Source organism: Lepisosteus oculatus, chromosome 13 (genome assembly GCF_040954835.1).
Source record: "Lepisosteus oculatus isolate fLepOcu1 chromosome 13, fLepOcu1.hap2, whole genome shotgun sequence".
NCBI lineage: Eukaryota > Metazoa > Chordata > Actinopteri > Semionotiformes > Lepisosteidae > Lepisosteus > Lepisosteus oculatus.
In genome coordinates, this window is record NC_090708.1 from 29,658,307 (window position 1) to 29,677,306 (window position 19,000).

At 37.3% G+C, this 19,000-nt stretch overlaps 1 protein-coding gene across 2 annotated transcripts; it reads left to right on the forward strand.

Moving 5' to 3' along the window:
* Positions 1–4,760: 4,760 nt before the first annotated feature.
* Positions 4,761–15,006, forward strand: LOC102699047 (uncharacterized). Of its 2 annotated transcripts, XM_015361809.2 has the most exons (7): positions 4,761–4,886; positions 5,514–5,550; positions 5,846–6,193; positions 10,133–10,483; positions 10,949–11,053; positions 11,462–11,514; positions 14,659–15,006. In XM_015361809.2, the coding sequence occupies exons 1-7, from the start codon at positions 4,797–4,799 to the stop codon at positions 14,782–14,784; spliced, it is 1,110 nt and encodes a 369-aa protein (XP_015217295.2). In that variant the 5' UTR covers positions 4,761–4,796; the 3' UTR covers positions 14,785–15,006. The 2 variants fall into 2 exon arrangements, with proteins under 2 accessions (XP_015217295.2, XP_015217296.1); XM_015361810.2 differs by lacking the exon at positions 5,514–5,550 and having other exon boundaries at positions 4,777–4,886.
* The last annotated feature ends 3,994 nt before the right edge of the window (positions 15,007–19,000 follow it).

Genomic DNA, 19,000 nt, shown 5'->3' on the forward strand with positions numbered 1-19,000 from the left:
GACAGGACAGAGAAGGAGCGCCCTCTGGCTGCAGAGGGCGTGACAGTGATGCCATACTGAATAATTCCTGAACACAACCATTGCAGCAGAATTTGCATCATTTGGCAGGGCTATGATTCATACAAGTGGTGGTGGATTTGGAGACAAAATGTATTTACATTGGGTTGCTGTTAGTGGAGCACTAATAAGCCCAAAGCTCTACTTATTATTTTACAAGAGAATGCACCTGACAAGCTGGACAGTATGCTTCTCAAAGCACTTTACAGGATAACAACAACAATAACAACAACAATTTACAAGTTCTGGGAGGAAAAATATGATCAATATTATTAATAATAATAATAATAATATAAATTTTATTTTATTTAGCGCCTTTAAAGGTGGCTCCTCAAAGCGCTTTACAGGATAACAACCGATGAAACAACAGTGGTTGGGGGTTGGAAATATCTGTGAAACTGGTTTGTTCACAATGTACTGTAGACACAGAGTGTTACACCAATGCATTAGCATGTTAAAGCGATTCCATTGAGGAGCCGGGCGTGATAATTGTTTTGTTCCTTGATTTTCCGATCTGCAAGGCCATTTGGCTGCAGCCAGTGTGAATTCAGTCTGGCATTACCAGACTGTGAAAAAATAAAAGTATTTTAATCAAGATTCCCTTATAAAATTAATGTCACACAAAACAAAAACTAAAAATAAGATACAATCTAAAGACATTCACAACATAAACATATCTTAAAACATTTTAATATATTGTTAAATGATTACTTTAAATATAAACTTTAGGTTACTGAAACAGCCAGTTAATAAAATTGTTGAAATTTTGTTCTTGTTTGGAGGTGGGGATTTTCTGACAACAATTGATTTAAAGACAATCTGTAAAGTGCAATGAAATACAATAATGAGGCTGGGTAAACGTTCCGAGGTCAAATTCTGCTGCGACAGGGGTACCTTTAAAGGGCAGATGACGGCACCGAAAAATTTTGGCTCGCCCTCTCTTTAAAGCCCTGGCCAAATACGAAGACAGTACATACAGTTATAATTCAAACTGAATTAAAAACTACTCCCATTTGGCATTTTAGTTATGGAGGCGGAAAGACGCCCCCCCATCTCTGGGTGACTGAGTTGTCGCCATCTTTAACCATTCCGTGTCTGTCGCAGTAGGTAGAGACATGTTTGAAAAAAAGTTCATCCCAGATACAATACATTATTTTTAATACTTTTGTGGTAAGAGGGAGCAAAACATCAGTATTTACTGCTAGTAATTAGTGTACGATCTATAGTTGAAATCTGAGCCTAAATATAAAGTTAAAATCTCACTGCACACACAGAAATATACAGAAAATAAGTCAGTTCTGATTTCAAATCAATTTCGATCAAGGTCTCAAAAACGAACAAGAAAAAGAGCATTTTCAGAGAGCAATTACGCTGTGTTTATGTAGAATAAGTGATTAGGTTTATGAGCAATCTAATTAGTTATTTGTTTAAAACGCTATATAAAATAAAGTTTATTATTAATTTGCTGGACAGAGTGGTGAACATTATTATGCAGAAGACAAAGATGACGATTTACGTTAAAAGACATTTAATTAAACACGGGTTTGTGAGTTTAATGGAAATGGGGGTGACGGGAACCCTTAATCTAAATAAAAATAAAATAAATAAAACAGGTTTCGATAGTTAATAACCACTTTTTATGCACGAAACACGGGTGATATTTCTTCCTCTTATTCAGCTTAGAAATCTGTGTATGCTGTAAGGTTTTTACTTCTTAATTAAACTTTTAAAATACGCATTTCGTATAGAAACAACATATGTTGTTGACTTCCTGGTGTAAAGAGCAGATCAGCAGATCTTTTTTCCCCAAACAGAGGGGTGTAAGATGGTGTCAGCCAATCACCATTCTGAAGCGCTACCGTAATATCTGGTATAGGGAGACCCCAGAATTCTGTCCCATAGTTTAGATAGATAGATGATAGATACTTTATTGATCCAGTGAGGGAAATAAAGTAAATCATTTTCATTTTAGGAAATTATGAAACACTCGGTTAAAAGTGTTTATTGTCTGTTAATTGTCTGTTATAGTGGACATAAAAACAAGAATTTGCTGCGGCGTTATTGGAAACCCAAATTTAACAAAAAATCGCTGGCATTATATCCTAGAAGACAAAGACCGGCGTCAGACCAGGAAAATGCCCATAGTGTAAAAGAAAATGCCTGATGAACTAGGGATTGGACAGTTTCCAAGTGCTTGTTCAATCGATGGAAATGTTCAAATAAATGTGCAAAAGAAATAAGCAAAATAAAAATTTATTTCTTTATCATAGTGGCTAGCTAATGTCCTCTCTTTGCTAGTTAGTGGCTGTGTTTCTGCGTTGGGTAGCAACAGGTGACTATATTCTCAGGCGGAAGATGTAAACAGCTTAATTTTCGTGTTAAATATTTTTTTTTAAATTAAAATTCATTCTATGCAGCAATCACATATCTGGGTACCGTTTCATAAAACTTAAAATGTTTAGGGAGAAATGGAAAACTGGTGTGTATTTTTTCTTTAAACTACCAAGACCAGCCATACACAGCACAGTTTTTATACAGTAATATGTTTATGTTCCTAACTTAATATCGTTTATGACCTTCAGATGTGTTATGCTCCTCTTCTTTTTATGCTCAGCTACTAAAATGTCACTTTAGTGGTAAAATTTCATATAAATATTCAATACTAAGCGGATTAAAATGTGCACAGTAAAGTGATTAAATGATTAAATCTTTTCACTACCGACCAATGCACCACGAGTGCCCCTGTCGGTCATTTTGGCCAGCTAATCACTTACCGCAGTGCACTGTGGTGGCTTGTGGGTAGTTGCATGCGTTACGGCTTTGTACCATGCATTTTGAATGGCTGCATCTGTATTTGAAATCTGTAGTTCACAAACATTCTTTTATTTACTGTATATTTTTAAACAGTGATTCAGTTTCGGTGATTGTTTAAAAAATATTATTACAAACCAGGATAACAAAATGTGAATCTCAATTTATGTGATTTCAGATAAATGCAAGGTGCTCTGTGTTTTTGGCATTTAGGTTGAGATTAAATTGCCATATAGTTAGTAAAAAGCTGTGCAAATTCAACAACAATGAAAGCTATGAATATGTGCTATTTAGCTAATGGAGATCACCTGTTTGTTATCACCTTGATTGAAGACAGGCTCGAGAATTAGAATGAGATAATGTACTTTAACAATAGTAAAGTCATCCAGAGAAATCAGGGTCACCACACCAGCCCAGGAGTGTCACATACAGTATGCCTGTTCCTTCTCTTAAATGTTTTCAGCTTGCAGTGAATACAGAAAGACTGTAGCTTACACTCTGACTGAGAGTAACTGAGAGATCATATTGCTGTCTTCTGTGGTTTGAAGAAGGTCTACTACTCTACTTGTTACCACCTCAGATTGTTTTATTCATTGATAATTTTGATTATCCTTGACAATCCATTTTTTTGCTACACTGATAATTCAGGTGTCAACTTGAATCAGTCAACAATGGAAGTGTGTCAGTATGGAGAGCAATTTCCTTTATCACAAGAATATCTTTGGTGCAGATTGAAGGTAATCTTACCATTGACAGAATTCTAGAAATTTTGGTTCTTTATTCTTGAATCTCGGTCTGTATCAATTTGTCATCAGGACAATGTAAAAATAACAAAAGGCTTAGATTACATTGACGTATTTTTGAACCCAATATCTTTGGGATTAATTCTCCAATGCTATTAACAAGTAACAACTGCAAACAGCCAGCCATTGCAAGCTCTCTACAGCTGCTAGGGAATCCCTGAGCATTATGTCCTGAAGTAGATCAAGGTCTATACTTCTGCACAGGGTTGTTTGGATGCTCAAGAAGGTCACATCTGATAGTAACTTTGTAATGGTAATATATTCCTTCTGACAGAATACCATTTTTACATTAAAAATGTGTGACAGATTTATAATTGAATAATTGAATGAATGTATTCAATAGGTGTGTTTAAATTATTTAAATGTAAAACTAAAATAATGTTAAAATCAATACCCGTGCTACATTTGTTGTGTATCAGCAGATTTTGTTTTGTTCTTGTATGGTTGTATCTTCAGGCCATAGTGTGAACAATATTGGACTTCATGTTCAGGGGCAAAACATCAAGAGCAGCAAACTGTAATGTGTTATGTTTGATCTTTTCTGATTAATAACAGCAAAGATATTCACTGAATCTTTTTGTTGCTAAACAAAATAGCTTATCTCCAATAGGCTATTTAATTAAACAAAATTTTGTTAGTTTTCTATGTGACATGCATAGATTTTGCACAGCAAAATGTTGTTAAATATTTACATTTCACTTAGTTTCTTAACAAAATCATTGGCCCCTTTACTCATCCATTAGCTTCAAAATGTGATGCCCACATAAGAGCTCAACATTAATACTCCAAAGTAGTTTTTTGTTATTTAATAGTTGTCTTGACTAATTCTGAAGTATTAAAAATATTCACCGTGCTTTATCCCCCTAAATACTGAAAAGAATAAAGTCCATAGTTTCTCTATACAACTGATATGCCCATATGTATTGAAAATACCTCCAACTAGTGATTGAGCAATGATTTCTTATGTACTGCTCTAGATTATGAAGAAACACAGTGGGTGTTTGGTCTTTCACTCACACACAGGAGTGTGATCACCAATCAGAAGAGGCCGGGTGTTCCCCCCAGTACTGCTGGTACCAGATATTCTGATGTTAAAGTGAATTCCTTCATGCCCTCTGTTTCTGTATGCAGGAGCTCAGAACAGCTGTCGTGAGGTCAGGGGAGCTTCTGAGATGTTCAGACTCTGGGTCACTCTTTGTCTTCTCTATAAATTCAGTAAGTTAAAACCTTGAATGTTTTTTTAACATTTTTATTAGATTATTGAGCTTTTATGGGAACCAAGTAAATGTAATATTGATATTTCCAAGGTAGTATAGTGTAACAAAATAATTGTAATTAATATTTTGTGTATCCTTTACTTAAATTATTGTTGTATGTTACTATATATTATCATTTTAAAATCCTATTGCATTGTTTTTTTCTTCAATACAGCAGAACTCCAGAACACCAAAATGGTTTTGTGAAAAGGTGTTTGAGCTTCTTTTGCTTAAAACATAAAGGAAACAAAAGCAGAAAAATGCAGACATTATGTTAGAACATTGATACAGGCTTCTTTTTGCAGTTGGGTTTGATGCTTTCCAAGCCAGAAAACGTGTTTAGAAAGTTTAGTAGAAACTTGTTAGTCCAGTAATTGTACAACATTTTAACATGCAATTATTGAATAACTTGTTTTTACTTTCAAGACTTCTTAGTTATTGGATTTAAGAAACGTTTAGAATTTTAAGGCATGGTGGCACAGTGGATAGCATTGCAGAACTGGGGCGCTAGATTCTGTTTTGGACCTGGAGTGCTATCTAGGTGGTATTTGTATGTTCTCCCTGTGTTTGCATGGGTTTCTTCCAGGTGCTCCAGTTTCCACCCACAGTCCAAAGGCATACAGGTAGGGTAATTGGCTTCCGGGAAAAATCATCTCTAGTGTGAGTGTGTGCATATATCTGTGTATGTCCTGTGATGGACTAGTGTCTCATCCAAGGTGTACCCCACCTTGCACCTGTTGCTTGCCAGGACAGGCTCCTCCGCAACCCTGAAGAATATTGGAAGAAGTGGTTATAAAATGTATGAATGGATAGAATGTTGATAAAATAAAACACATTTTGACAATTTTTAAAATAAAAATATGAACAAGAAAATAGTTGCTTTGTGAATGCAACTTTTAATGTATTTGTGTGTTTCAGGTGTGGTGGCTGAAGATTTTGTGTTCCAGCCTTGTCTCTCAGTGTCGACGAGGCACGGGGACTCTGTTACTCTGGAGTGCTACACTAACGCTCAGACACTCAAAACCTGGATTTGGGTGAAGTACATGATTGGACAGGCACCTAGGACTATAATTACCACATTCTATGAAAATGTTAATTTTTATGAAGAGTTTAAAAACACTTCACGTGTGACAGTAAAAAAGGATGACCGAAGCTTCAATGTTACATTTTTGCAGGTGGAATTATCAGATAGTGCAACATATTTTTGTGGTCTAGAGCTGTACAATTCATACTACTTTGGAAATGGAACCATTCTAATGGTTAAAGGTAAATCATATCATACTTTTTACTACTACTTGATGGTGTGTGAATTACAAAATCATTTTAATGATCTAATTGAATTTCCTTGGAGAATATATTTAATTTCAACTACTTTAGTTATGTTGTTAGCAATGCATTTCTCAATCAATACATCATTATTACATCAGTCTCTTTCTCTCTTGATAAATCAATTTCAGTAAACTAGTGTTTAGTTCTTCTCTAAACATGGAATGTATGACCAAATTAATCTGTCAGTGGTTCTCAAACGTTTTCAATGACGGAACCCTTTTCTGTCGAAGCTGATGTTGCAGATCTCAGGCAACCTTTTTTTTTACTTTTCAGGATTAGCTATGGTAGTGTTCTGCAAAAAGCATTCTAGGACTGCTATTCAGAGGCAATTTAGCTAATTATTAAGGAAAAAAAAACTAATGATTGCTTTTGTTTTAATTGTAAGCATCGCATGAACCCATTGAGTTTATTTTGGTTATTTATTAATCACATGATAACTTGTCTACGATTAGCACCCCTAGAGTTCATTAAAGCTTAATCACTGAAATACTCTTTGAGAATAAAATAGTCGATGTTCTAACGGCCGACCAAGTTAGGGTTTTCTTCTGGATTAAAAACTTTTATTTTTTTACGTTGTTACCAAAGGGAAAAAAAACCTCATAGATTTATAGAACCAGATTACACTTTCCATGGTCTAACCAGGGTGCAAAAAGGAAAAGAGATGGCAGCAAAGTCAAACACAGAGACAACAATAAATAATTTTTAACAAAACTTCAAACCAGCAGAAACAGCACAATCTCAATTTGATGACTGAGTTTGCCTCTTACTTCTACAATTTTTTTTTTTATATTTGGAGTTATAGATGTGAGTTGCAGTCTCATGTTTGGCTCTGCTTCCAATCTGTTGCAATAGTTTGTTTTTGTGGAAACATACGATGAAAATCTGGTGGTCACAAACAGGAGAGAAACAGAACGAGCTTTCCCTGATAATACTGGACATTTGTTTCTGGTGCTGCACCAAAACTCTGCCAACTGCAGTTCATTAAAAGCTATGTGTAAGGAAGAGTCTGAAATCAGGTCAATGAACTTCTCATTCTTGTGATATGAAGTCTCGAGGTTTCCCTGAAACAGGAGTAATTCTGCAGTTTTTCATGATGCTTGTTTGGGAAGTACTGCATGACAGACTCACAGACTCAAGTCTTTTAAATGTTGAATGATTTCTTCAGTGAGTTCATCAAGCACTTGGCCGTCTTCATGAAGCTTTTCACAAAAACTTTTCTTTAAAAAAAATGTATTTTCTGAGCAAGCAATGAATCAACAATTTAAGCAGAAATTACACTAGATTCTAGCATGAGGGGGAAAATCTATTAACTAAACGCGATTTATGGACTTTTGTCTTATGTAAGTAAATAAATGCAGTGTGATATAGTGATAGTTCAAACATGTTTAATGCGTATGTTTATTATCTGTGGACAGGAAAGAGTTTTGTTTACATTATGGAGGCCGTTTAACAGGGCCACATATTAATAGCAGAATAATATTGTTTCTTATAATGTTAGTACTTTTTAATTTGTATAACTTTTGCACCCTCCTCCCTCCTCCCCCAGAAAACATTTTCTGCCATGGTAAGCAAAAGAGCTGCAAGAGAACTTTCCTTTTTTCACATTTTTTCTTTTTATTTTTTCTCTTGTGGTTGCAGTCATTTCTTAGCAATTTTTCTTCCTAGTAACAGGTTATTTTTTATCTCTCATTGCAAGAGTTTTTTAGATTTGCCAGATGGCGAAATTGTAACATTTTTTATCTTCAAATGAGATAGAAGAGCAGATGAAAATTTAATATGACAGCTTTGAGGTAATTTCTGGCTCTAGCAGCAAAAGTACAGAAATTTATTCAGAGAGTGAATTTGAAGATGATGTTTTGGAAGATATGCCTATTTTTTCTGACTCTTGGAGCCATGTAAAGCCTTCATAACTTACATATTTTATATTAATATTTTTATTGATAGCAAATTTTGATTTTTATTGTAGCTTATGTGAGAACTCACGTTCTGCGGAACACAGTTTGAAACCACTGATCTAAGTAATCTAAATAATTCACATTGTGCTGTAACTCTATACAAAGATGATCAGCTATCAAAGGTCTCATTCCTCAAAACCTTTTTAAGGTTGTGAGAATTTATGTAGTTACTACAATATTGCATTGCAGTACAAATGCATCACAGATTTCTAAAGAATTATTTGTGTTATTATGACAGTTTCTTGTTGAAAAGAAATTAATTGTTGCAACACAATTAATTGAGTGACCTCTGTCTGTGTTCAAAAATAGTGATATTGATACTGATACTGTCGGGTCCCTAAGTCAGGTAATGAATTTCAAGCAAAGATTCAACCATCAAGTTTTTCAAAGACCTTTAATATCTCTTTTATCATAGTGAAATCAATCATTAAGAAGTGGAAAGCACTCAAACGCTGCCTAGATCAGGCTTTCCTTCCAAACTGAGGAGCTGGACAAGGAGGAAACTGGTTGCCAAATTGAGGCCAACAGAGACTTAGAAATAGTTATTTAGAATAATAAAATTCAGTGACGAAGAAAGGGAGAAAATGTCCATAGGTCAACAATATCCCAGTCTCTCTAGAAAGGGAGCTTGCATGGAACTGAAATAAACACACTAAATACTATTGAGTTAATACTGCAGACATATGTTAAGGTTTTTTGGTCGGACAAAACAAAATTTGAACTTTCTGGTCTAAATGTAAAGAGGAATAGCTGATGCAATTCCAGCATGGAATATCACTCATTCAGCACTATCCCTACTGCCAAGTTTGATTGTGGTAGCATTATACAGTAGTTCATAATATAATTCTGCTTCACCAGGGACTGGGAAGCTTGTCAAGGTTGATAGGAGGATAGATGGAGCAAAGGAAACTCAAATGTTAGAGGAAAACATGCTTTAAACCTAAAACTCCACTTTTTGCAGGACATGAACGAAAGCACAAGGGCAAAATTACACTGGCTTATGAGAAATGTCCCTGAGTAGCTTAGTTAAGTCCTGATTTCAATTCCTATTGATTATTTGAAAGACTTGCAAACTGCTGTCCATAACAAATCTCCAAATAACCTGAGAGAGCTTCATGAAGTTCTAATGTAATATACCATATTTAGATATATAGAGTACTGATTGCTGTTGGTATGATCAGACTTTTTTTTTCACTGTGGTAAAAGTTGCACTTTTGGCATTTTGGCATGACCACAGAAACCAAGAAAGGAGCTCTACCTGAAGAAGCAGAGGTCTGATCAGTGAAAACAAAGTCTGTAACATTCCTTTGCCAATTATATTTTATTAACATAGTAAGAAAAGAAAACCATTAAAAACATCATCCAAGAGGTCTTGCCAGCTGATCCAGAGGTCACAATTGAAAGAAGGTCCAACAAGACAGGAAAATACTTGAATTAGTGCAATCCAATGTTAATACAATATCAAAACTGAACCATGACTAGTGTTTTCCACTGATACAAAAATATTAATAAAACCAAACAGTTAAAGTCATCAATAGAATATGATTTCAAACTGATATCTGCCAATTAACTGGAGTAACTTTAGCAATATAATAAGAGTGGCAAGACATTTTGGACATATCTTCATTTCTTATGAAATACCTCGTGAAGTAGACTTTAATGCATCATTATTTATGAATAACACTGAATATTCTCAGGTATGAATTGTGCATATACACTACTGTATACTGTATGTATAATAAGATTAAATAGTAGATGGTTTTGCATTTTTTCTCATGTGTGTACTTTGTTCTTTATTTAAATGTATATATGCTGTATCTTCAGTTTTTTGTATTTAAAAATGTACACATTACATGTCAATTTGGGAGTATTTGGTGTGCCAATAATATTTTATTATACAGAACTTATTTTCTTTTTCCAGGAACAGAAGCAATCAGCATCAGTGTTGTACAGCAGCCTGTGGTTGGCTCAGTCCAGACAGGAGATGATGTGACACTGAAGTGTATAATCCATACTGAGATCTATGCAGAGAAACATAATGTTTATTGGTTCAGACATGGTTCAGGAAAATCCCTTCCAGGAATAATTTACGTTGATGGAAACAGGAGTGATCAATGTGAGAGGAACTCTGAGGCTGGACTTCCAACACAGAGCTGTGTCTATAACCTCCCCAAGAAGAACATCAGCCCCTCTGATGTTGGAACTTACTACTGTGCTTTGGTCACATGTGGGCAGATCCTTTATGGAAATGGGTCATTGTTGGACATTGCAGGTATATGTTTTTTATTATTTTGATGTGAAATAAAACATGCATGCAGTAATAACAGATTATGAATTTTTATTGCGGGCGGTGCGGTGCATCTGCGGCTAAGGATCTGCGCCTGTGACCTGAAGGTTGCTAGTTCATATCCAGCGGGCGGCAGAGGAATCCTACTCCGTTGGGCCCCTGAGTAAGGCCCGTAACCCCAACTGCTCTGAAGGTGCTGTATAAATGGCTGACCCTGCACTCAAACCCCAAGCTTCTCTCCCTATCAGTGTGCCTCATGGAGAGCAAGTTGAGGTATACGAAAAGACAAATGCCTAATACAAGAAATTGTATATGGCAAATAAAGTAAACTTATCTTATTATATTGTGCACTGTTTATAGCAATACTACACATCTACAACTCTCAGATTTAACACATTGAAAATAAAGTATCTTTATGGCTTGAAAAATTGCATGTTTTCTACATTGCAGTTGTAAGCAGATTTGATCGCACTGTCCTGGCCTTGGGAGCAACAAACGCTGTATGTGTGATTGTGATAATTGTTCTCATCTGTACCAGAAACAAACACTGTGCAGGTAAGCTGTCTGCTAATCACACTGCAAACAGATGTTTAATGTAAACTATTCATATTCTTGATGAAATTGCTGATCCATAATAGGAATACCAGAGAAGGGGTAAGACAACGATTCAACTAAGCCTGTCTCCATAAACTATACAGTTTTACTCCTATAAAGTTAAATGATTAAATAATTAAATCATTTTGAATGTAATGACTATGTGAGATTTTTCACCTATAATAATGTACAGTACAGGTTATTTTGTATTTACTATGGCTACTTAACAAAGCTGGTTCACATACCGTATAAGGTGATGATTGTAAAACAACTGCAACAACTCTTCTAAATGTTGTCTCTTCTGTAATATTTTGATTATGAGTGAATTGTATGCTTAAAAAATAATGAATTGTTTTATTTTGAATACAGTGAATCTGCAAATATGTCATGGTTGTGTTAATACTGACCCCACAAGGAATCAGGTAAATTAACACTTGTATTCAGGGTGTCAATTAAATGGCACTCATTACTATGAAAAAAAGTAAAATTATTTTATACTGTTATTTTATTTGATCAATGCTACCTACAAGCAGCTTGCATTTCTACTGAATTACACAACAGGACATTTTACTGGAGCAATATGAATGGACTACATTCCTCAAGGTACAAAAGTGAGATTTAAACCCATAACTCTGTGGCGTTAAACCTCATGGTTCTAGAGCCCAAAACACTATATTTTTCTACTACTGTATACAGTAGATATATACAGTATGTGTGTGTGTGTGTGTGTTATTTTCAACATATCCACCCAATGTACAATTGTTTAGCAATGCGCTTTATAGCTACATCTTCTGTATCACACACAGACAATGAGAACTATGGACTAGCTCATATTTCACAGACCTTCATATAGCATGCTGTAAGCTCCACACTGTTCTACAGGAGGCTGCAGGTGCATTAATGGCATTAATTAATGGCTCAGCACTAAACATACTTTCAGATTCTAGATGAATAAGCCCCTTTTGTCAACTCATTAGTGCTTAAACATTTGTGAACTACTGAATGGGGAATCCAGATCATGCTAATGCCATGACCCACTGTGACAGAGGGATCTCTGTCACCGTCCGCAGACAGTACATAACAAGACATTCATTATCCATCTTAAGTTACACACGATCTCTCATACACTTTCCTGTCAGCTAGCTAGCTCATGAGGGTGCACATTCGAGGCTTGGCTAGCAGTCTCTTATTTCATACACACTATACATTAACACCTCTTATTTCAAACCAGTTCCTGTTTCATGAAGATACATATACATAAACTCTGTAGTCTATTGTCATTTTTCTCTTTATTTGTACTTATCTGTGTGAGAGAGCGCTTTGTCTGTTTGTCTGTCTCTTCCGTGTTGCTATTCGACTTCCAGGTATAGTGGCCTCATTGGTCCAAACCAATACCCATTGTCAGCTTGGCTTTATATTCTCAAAGCAGAATGGTGCATGCGCACATCTTCCATTAAAGGAAGTACCATTTTTTCGGGAGGTTAAAGATAAGTTAAAAGTATTCAGAGTTGGTATTTTTCTTTTGTACATTCTGTTTACTCTATTCTTTAAAAATAAAAAGGAATTCCCATGTTAGAGAAATTAGTTTATCTGGGCTGAAATGCAGCTCCATAGTTTTGTAACAGTGGTACAGTCCAAGGGGGCAGGGCTATATGGTACCTATTTAGGAGTGGGGGAGATAGATCTAGGGGGACTGAGTCACGCTATTGCTCTAGTGTGGAGCTGATAAGACTTAGGTTAAGTAGAACTCTTGATCTCTTTCTTAGAGAAAGGTTTTTGTTGTGGGTGTAATAGTTCCAATTTTTTGTGTTTTTTTTTGCTATATATAATTGTTTGTTGGGAACATTGTCTTAATATTCCATCATCTTTGCACCTAAGTGCAATTGCGGCTGAGCCATCATTTTGTTTTAAAAGGACTCACTTGGGCACCCCTCCTGCTCTCTCGGTAACACTCACAAACGGTTAGCATGTCATTCATAGAGTTCAAGTACTGCTCTTATTTCTTGCAAGTGCCAATACTGGCTAAGACAATTGAGGAAGAGTGCTATCTCCACCAATCTAACCCCTTACTTTTGGTGAGGGTTGTAGTGGTAACTGGCTGAATGGAGGTTCTACCAAATCCTTTTAAGTAGTTGTATGCTTTCCTCCACAATATGCAGTATTTGAAGTATCAACTACTTATTTACATTTCAATTTAAAGTGTCCAAAGGCTTTAACACAGAAGTGACACTTGCTGACTACACTGGAAACTTAGTGTGTGATTGTTTTCCAAAAACTAACACGTCACTGAAGTAAGGAGACCTAATCCCCACAGCATTTGATTTATTGCACACTGCTGCTTTGAGAAGCATATTTGCAGTAGGCTCCTTATATTTATTAATGGTAAATGGTATGCCCGTGCTGAAGACCTCAAGCCATCCATCTTTCTTCCACAGTTCATACTTAATTTTTATTAGTGATGTGTACTAATCTGACACTGATGTGGCTGTCTTTATTCTATCTAATTGCATCTCTGACATAAAAATTTGGATGACTCAAAACTTCCTTCATCTTAACTGTGACAAGACTGAAGTCATGCTTATTGGTACACCCCATCAACTTCGTAAAGCCAGTCCTGTAACCCTGTCTGTAGATGGCTCTGTACTTGAGCTTCAATCAAAATTGAAAAAACCTTGGGGTTATATTAGATTCTGGCTTAACATTTGACCCACATGTGCAGCATACTGTCAAAACATCTTTTTTTCACCTTAGAAATATCGCAAGACTACGCCCTATGCTATCATTAACTGTGGCTGAAAGCTGATCAACATATTTGTATTATCTCGAATTGACTGCAATGCTCTACTCGCTGGGGTATCTAAACCTACTCTGAACAAACTGCAGTATGTCCAAAATTCAGAAGCCAGAATCCTGACCAGGTCTAGTGCAAGTGTTCACATTATTCCTATACTAGAGTCCTTGCACTGGCTTCCGGTCAAATTCCGCGTAGACTTTAAAATCCTCATGCTCACCTATAAGGCTTTACATGGCTTGGCACCTCAATACCTGTCTGAACTATTATCGCCCTACTCCCCACCTTGCAACCTCCGCTCTTCAAATTCTGCCTTCCTTACTGTCCTCCAAGTCCGTCTACATTGTATGGGTGACAAGGCCTTCTCCTGTTATGCCCAAAAGCTCTGGAACTCTTTGCCCAAGGATATCAGAGAGTCACCTTCTCTAAACTCCTTCAAATCCAGACTCAAAACCTTCTTCTTCAGAAAAGCCTTTACTTAACTGGTTCCATTCTTCACCCCTCTGCTTTTCTTAGTACCACCTTCCACGGTCTCCTCTATTGTTATTGTTGTATTGTTGTAATTGTAATTGTGTCTTATCTTGTGTATTCTTCTTATTTATTGTTATTGTCATCCTGTAAAGTGCTTTGAGAAGCCACCTTTAAAGGTGCTATAAAAAATAAAGTTTATTTTTATTATTATTATTAATCTGAAGATGATGGATTTTATTTTCTACTCTACTTCAATAAAATGTGTTTTACTTATGTTGAATATAATTATGTTGTTTTTTTTCAGGACACAGATATGTTGAATTATGCCCCCTTGAATTTTACTCACAACAAAACCTCATCTGGGTGGAAGAGCAGAGAGATTGACACACAGGTTGTGTATGCTGATGTGAGAAGTCAACAGTGTGGCTGAATACCACAGCCACATCATCACAGTGCGTGAGACACAAAGACAACAGCTGATCCTTCTCAACACAAAAGTATTGTTTTTAAGAATCAAGGCCATTCATTTATACATTTTATTATCTACTGTTTATATTGTGTTTGTCTGCCGCACTTATATTCAATTCGATTCTGTCTTTTCCTTCCGTGTTTGTACTGTCATGATGTTTTTCTTCAAAATCAATAAAGTAAAATAAACAGTAGCGAAGCTTGACTCATACATACATATACATACATATACATACATATCTGTCCCATACTACCTCAGCAACTTCTTCTATGCAGCAATATTCTACAATGTTCTAAATATATATATATATCTTCAAAATGTGATTATAAGTTGTTTTATTGAAAAAATAACCTTGGAATAAGGCTTATTAATACCAAAAGTTAGCTTACAGGGTATACAGTGTAGCGGCAATGCTTGTTAATAAGGCAGAATTAAGTGTTGCTATGCTTTCCCAAATGAGGCCCCATCTCTCTGTTCATCTCTGTGGTGCAGCCTGCTTTCCTAAGTGTCAGGAGTAAGTGACTCATATCTCACCTTGATCAACCAAGCAGGGACTGGTAGGGCCGAGTAACCCACATGAGACTCTGATGCCCATGGAACTTTCAGCCAATGAACGAGCTGAAGTTCCTCCAGGTAAAAACAGGCAACACAGAGGGCCCGAGAGACTATTTCAGACTATTCTAAAGGGAATTCAAAGGAGAATTCCAGGGCAGGACGGCCCAGGAGCAGAAGGCTCCCAAGGGCAGGACATTCTCACAGAGCGCCTCCTGACCATCCTGAGATGTGCATAACCAAAGGATCCAGCGAGGTTAGCATCAGCAGCAAGCCTCGTGAACAGGTTGGAAATGTGGACAGTTGAATCAGTATTCAGAACTAGAGCTACATCAGGAATGAACCGGTCTTCTTCCTGACCTGCTGGGACCCACAGTCATCTTTTCTCCTGTGCACAAACTTTGCTAGTTAAAGCCAACACTAACTAGCTGGTCAGTGAGCATCAGCAGCGCACCGTCGCAAGCCGCGCAGCGCACCGCCGCAAGCCGCACAGCAAAGCCTGGCACGGAGCCAGAGAGCCCGCAGGAGATCTGAATCCCCAGAGATTGGATAAGTATTCAACTTCAATGCATTACAGCTCGAGAATTCAATTTTTATCCCAACCAGTTGATATCAATTTAATTCCTAAGAGTTATGTACTTGTTTTGAGTATCTAATGTAGAAGTTGTAACCAAGTTCGATTACGAACCGGTCTAAATGAATGATATACTGAACTTATGTCCTCTTGATATATGTAACTCTTCGTAACTGAATGAATATATACCATTTGTATTCTGATAACCCTCACGTTAAGATCTGTTAGGTTTACATGCATATTCTATGTATTAATAAATGTATCCTCGTGTATTAGTACCTGTGTGTGTGCGTTGTTTGAGTTATATCGCATGGTTGGATTCTAAGGCCATCAAAAGAATCATTTTGTGATTTACTGCTACAATTAATAATTGTCCCAGTAAATGCCCAAACCCCTAAGAACTGATGCCATCAGAGAGCACACTACAAAAGTTAAAAATCACATAGAATTTGGGGGTTATGAATAATTATTTATTACCTTAACCGCTCATAACCCCCCCATTTGTAAAAGTATTGTTTAACAGAAATTCCAGAGGAGGTCAAATTCTAATTTTGCACTTCTGCTCTACTATCTATAAGTACTCTTGTTTGTCTACAACTCTCCACCTATTTTTTTCTAGCATTCTGCATTATAATCTCATTAGAAGAAGATAAGCTCTTCATGAGCAACCAGCTCTTATGCCTCAGAATTCTTCATGGAAAACAATTGGATTTGCCTCTCAAATTCTGTTGTGCTCTTTCTTTCAGTTCTCCTTATACTGCCGATTCTCTCTGAAACTTTGAACATCTGCAGCCATGTGGTCCACCTTTCTCTCTTCTCCTAATCCCACTCTTCTTCTAATCTTTCTACCCCTCCTTTTCTCTCTATTTCTGAGAGTCCAACCTGTAGGTATCCTCTCATGAGGCACCAGTAAATGTAGGGGTTTGTGCATAACTGGGACAATTATTAATTGTAGCAATAAGTCACAGAATGATTCTTCTGATGGTATTAGAATCCAACCTTGCGGGATAACTCAAACAACGCACGCACACGGGTACTAATACACGAAAATACATTTATTAATACATAAAATGTGCATATAAACATAACAGATCTTATCATGAGGGTTAGCAGAATACAACAGGTATATATTCAGTCACGAAGAGTTACAAATACCAGGAGGGACATTCAGTTCAGTATATCATTCATTTAGACCGTTTCGTAAATTAACTTGGATTACAACTTCTACACTAGATACTCAAAACAAGTACATCACTCATAGGAATTAAATTGATATCAACTGGTTGGGATAACAATTGAATTCTCGAGCTGTAATGCAGAAAGTTGAATACTCATCCAATCTCTGTGGATTCAGATCTCCCGCTGACACAAAGAAGCAGTGGCAGACTTGTTTCTGTCCAATCGGCGCTCTCTGGCTCGGTGCAGTGTTTGGTGCGGCTTGCTACATGGTGGAGATTCCTGCTGCAATGCGTTGCTGATGCTCTCTGAAAACCAGCTCGTAAGTGTTGGCTGAAACTAGCAAAGTTTGTGCACAGGAGAAAGTGACTGCAGGTCCCAGCAGGTCAGGAAGAACACCGGTTCATTTCTGATGTAGCTCTAGTTCTGAATACTGATTCAACTGTCCACAGTTCCAACCTGTTCACGAGGCTTGCTGCTGATGCTAACCTCGGCTGGATCCTTTGGTTATGCGCTGGCAACCTCTGTCCTCGACTCTTAGAACAAAGGAAAGTTCTGGCACTTGGACACACTGTCTGTTATGTGGTGGTCCGGGCTGAGTTTGAGGATGTTATGGAGGAGCCCTGAGGCTGAATGTCCAGCAGGTGCACTGCGAGAATGTCCTGCTCCTGGGAACTGTTCTACAGGCGCTCTGTGTTGCCTGTTTTGCCTGGAGGAACTGCAGGTCGTTCATTGGTTGAAAGTTTCATGGACATCAGAGACCCACGTGGGGTTAACCTGCCCTACCAGTTCCTGATTGGCTGATGATGAGTAACCATGCACTTAGAGTTGTAAACCAACTTTGATAACACTTTCCCTTGGAATCTCAGTATTTAAGGCACCAGAGATGAACATTTATTAAGGTTGCTGGAGAACCTGAGCATTTGGGGAGCTGTTTCTTATCAGGACACTCTATCAGCTAGAAAAACACCTTAATTGTGAACCAAATTAAATGGCCTCTCTGTATCAGGCACCACTGAGATGCAGGAGAGAGGGACTGGCAAGGGAGCAGAAAACTTCATTCCTGTATTTTAATAACCCTCGTCGCTACAAACCGATAACAAATACTGCCCCAGCCAGAAGAAGTCACTGGAGTCTGTCATTGCCTTTGGACAGGAGCTGTATGCTTGAAGGTCTCGACAGCACTACCTTGAAATATACTGATATTTATAAGTCTGAACTATATTTCAGAAGACACAGAGACTAAAGTTTTCGGCGCCGGCAAAGATGGCGATAATTAGAGGTCAGCTCATACTTAGTTTTTACGTTTCTGTGTTTATATATGTGTTTTTCGGCTTTTTCAGATTTGGATCAGCCATTATAAGATTTTACATCCGAGGGAAGATATGGTCAACCTTGTCCTGGGGGAGGGTTTTATTTCAAAACTTCGCCCCCGAGACAAACAGAGCTGGCAGCCCCGGGCCCAAACACAGGAGGAGGAGGGGGAGAAAGAGTGGACACCTGGCACGATTGCGGAGGCGTTCGTTCAGACCCGCATTGCTGTCTATATTGCTAGCAAATGTACAATTGCTAGATAATAAGATAGATGAACTGCATAGTCGGATTAATTCCAAGTGAGAGGTGAGGTAATGTGTTTTCTGTTTTACTGATCCTGGCTAAACGCAAACATCCCTGACTCAGCTGTGCAGCCCTTAGGATTTACAGTAAACCGCACAGACCGCTCTCCTGAAAACACCAGCAAACAAGCAGGAGGTGGCATGTGATTTCTCATCAACAGCTCCTGGTGCACAGACACTAAGGTACTGTCTCAATTTTGTTTAATTTCGAGTACCGTCATGTTAAAATGCCAGCCCTTTTATCTACCTAGAGAATTCA

Bases quoted from the DNA above. Each gene is read 5' to 3' on its own strand.
- LOC102699047 (XM_015361809.2), top strand. From the start codon at position 4,797: ATGCAGGAGCTCAGAACAGCTGTCGTGAGGTCAGGGGAGCTTCTGAGA. The intron at 4,887-5,513 runs GTAAGTTAAAAC...GGTTTCTTCCAG, and splicing joins TTGTCTTCTCTATAAATTCA to GTGCTCCAGTTTCCACCCAC. The intron at 6,194-10,132 runs GTAAATCATATC...TTCTTTTTCCAG, and splicing joins AACCATTCTAATGGTTAAAG to GAACAGAAGCAATCAGCATC.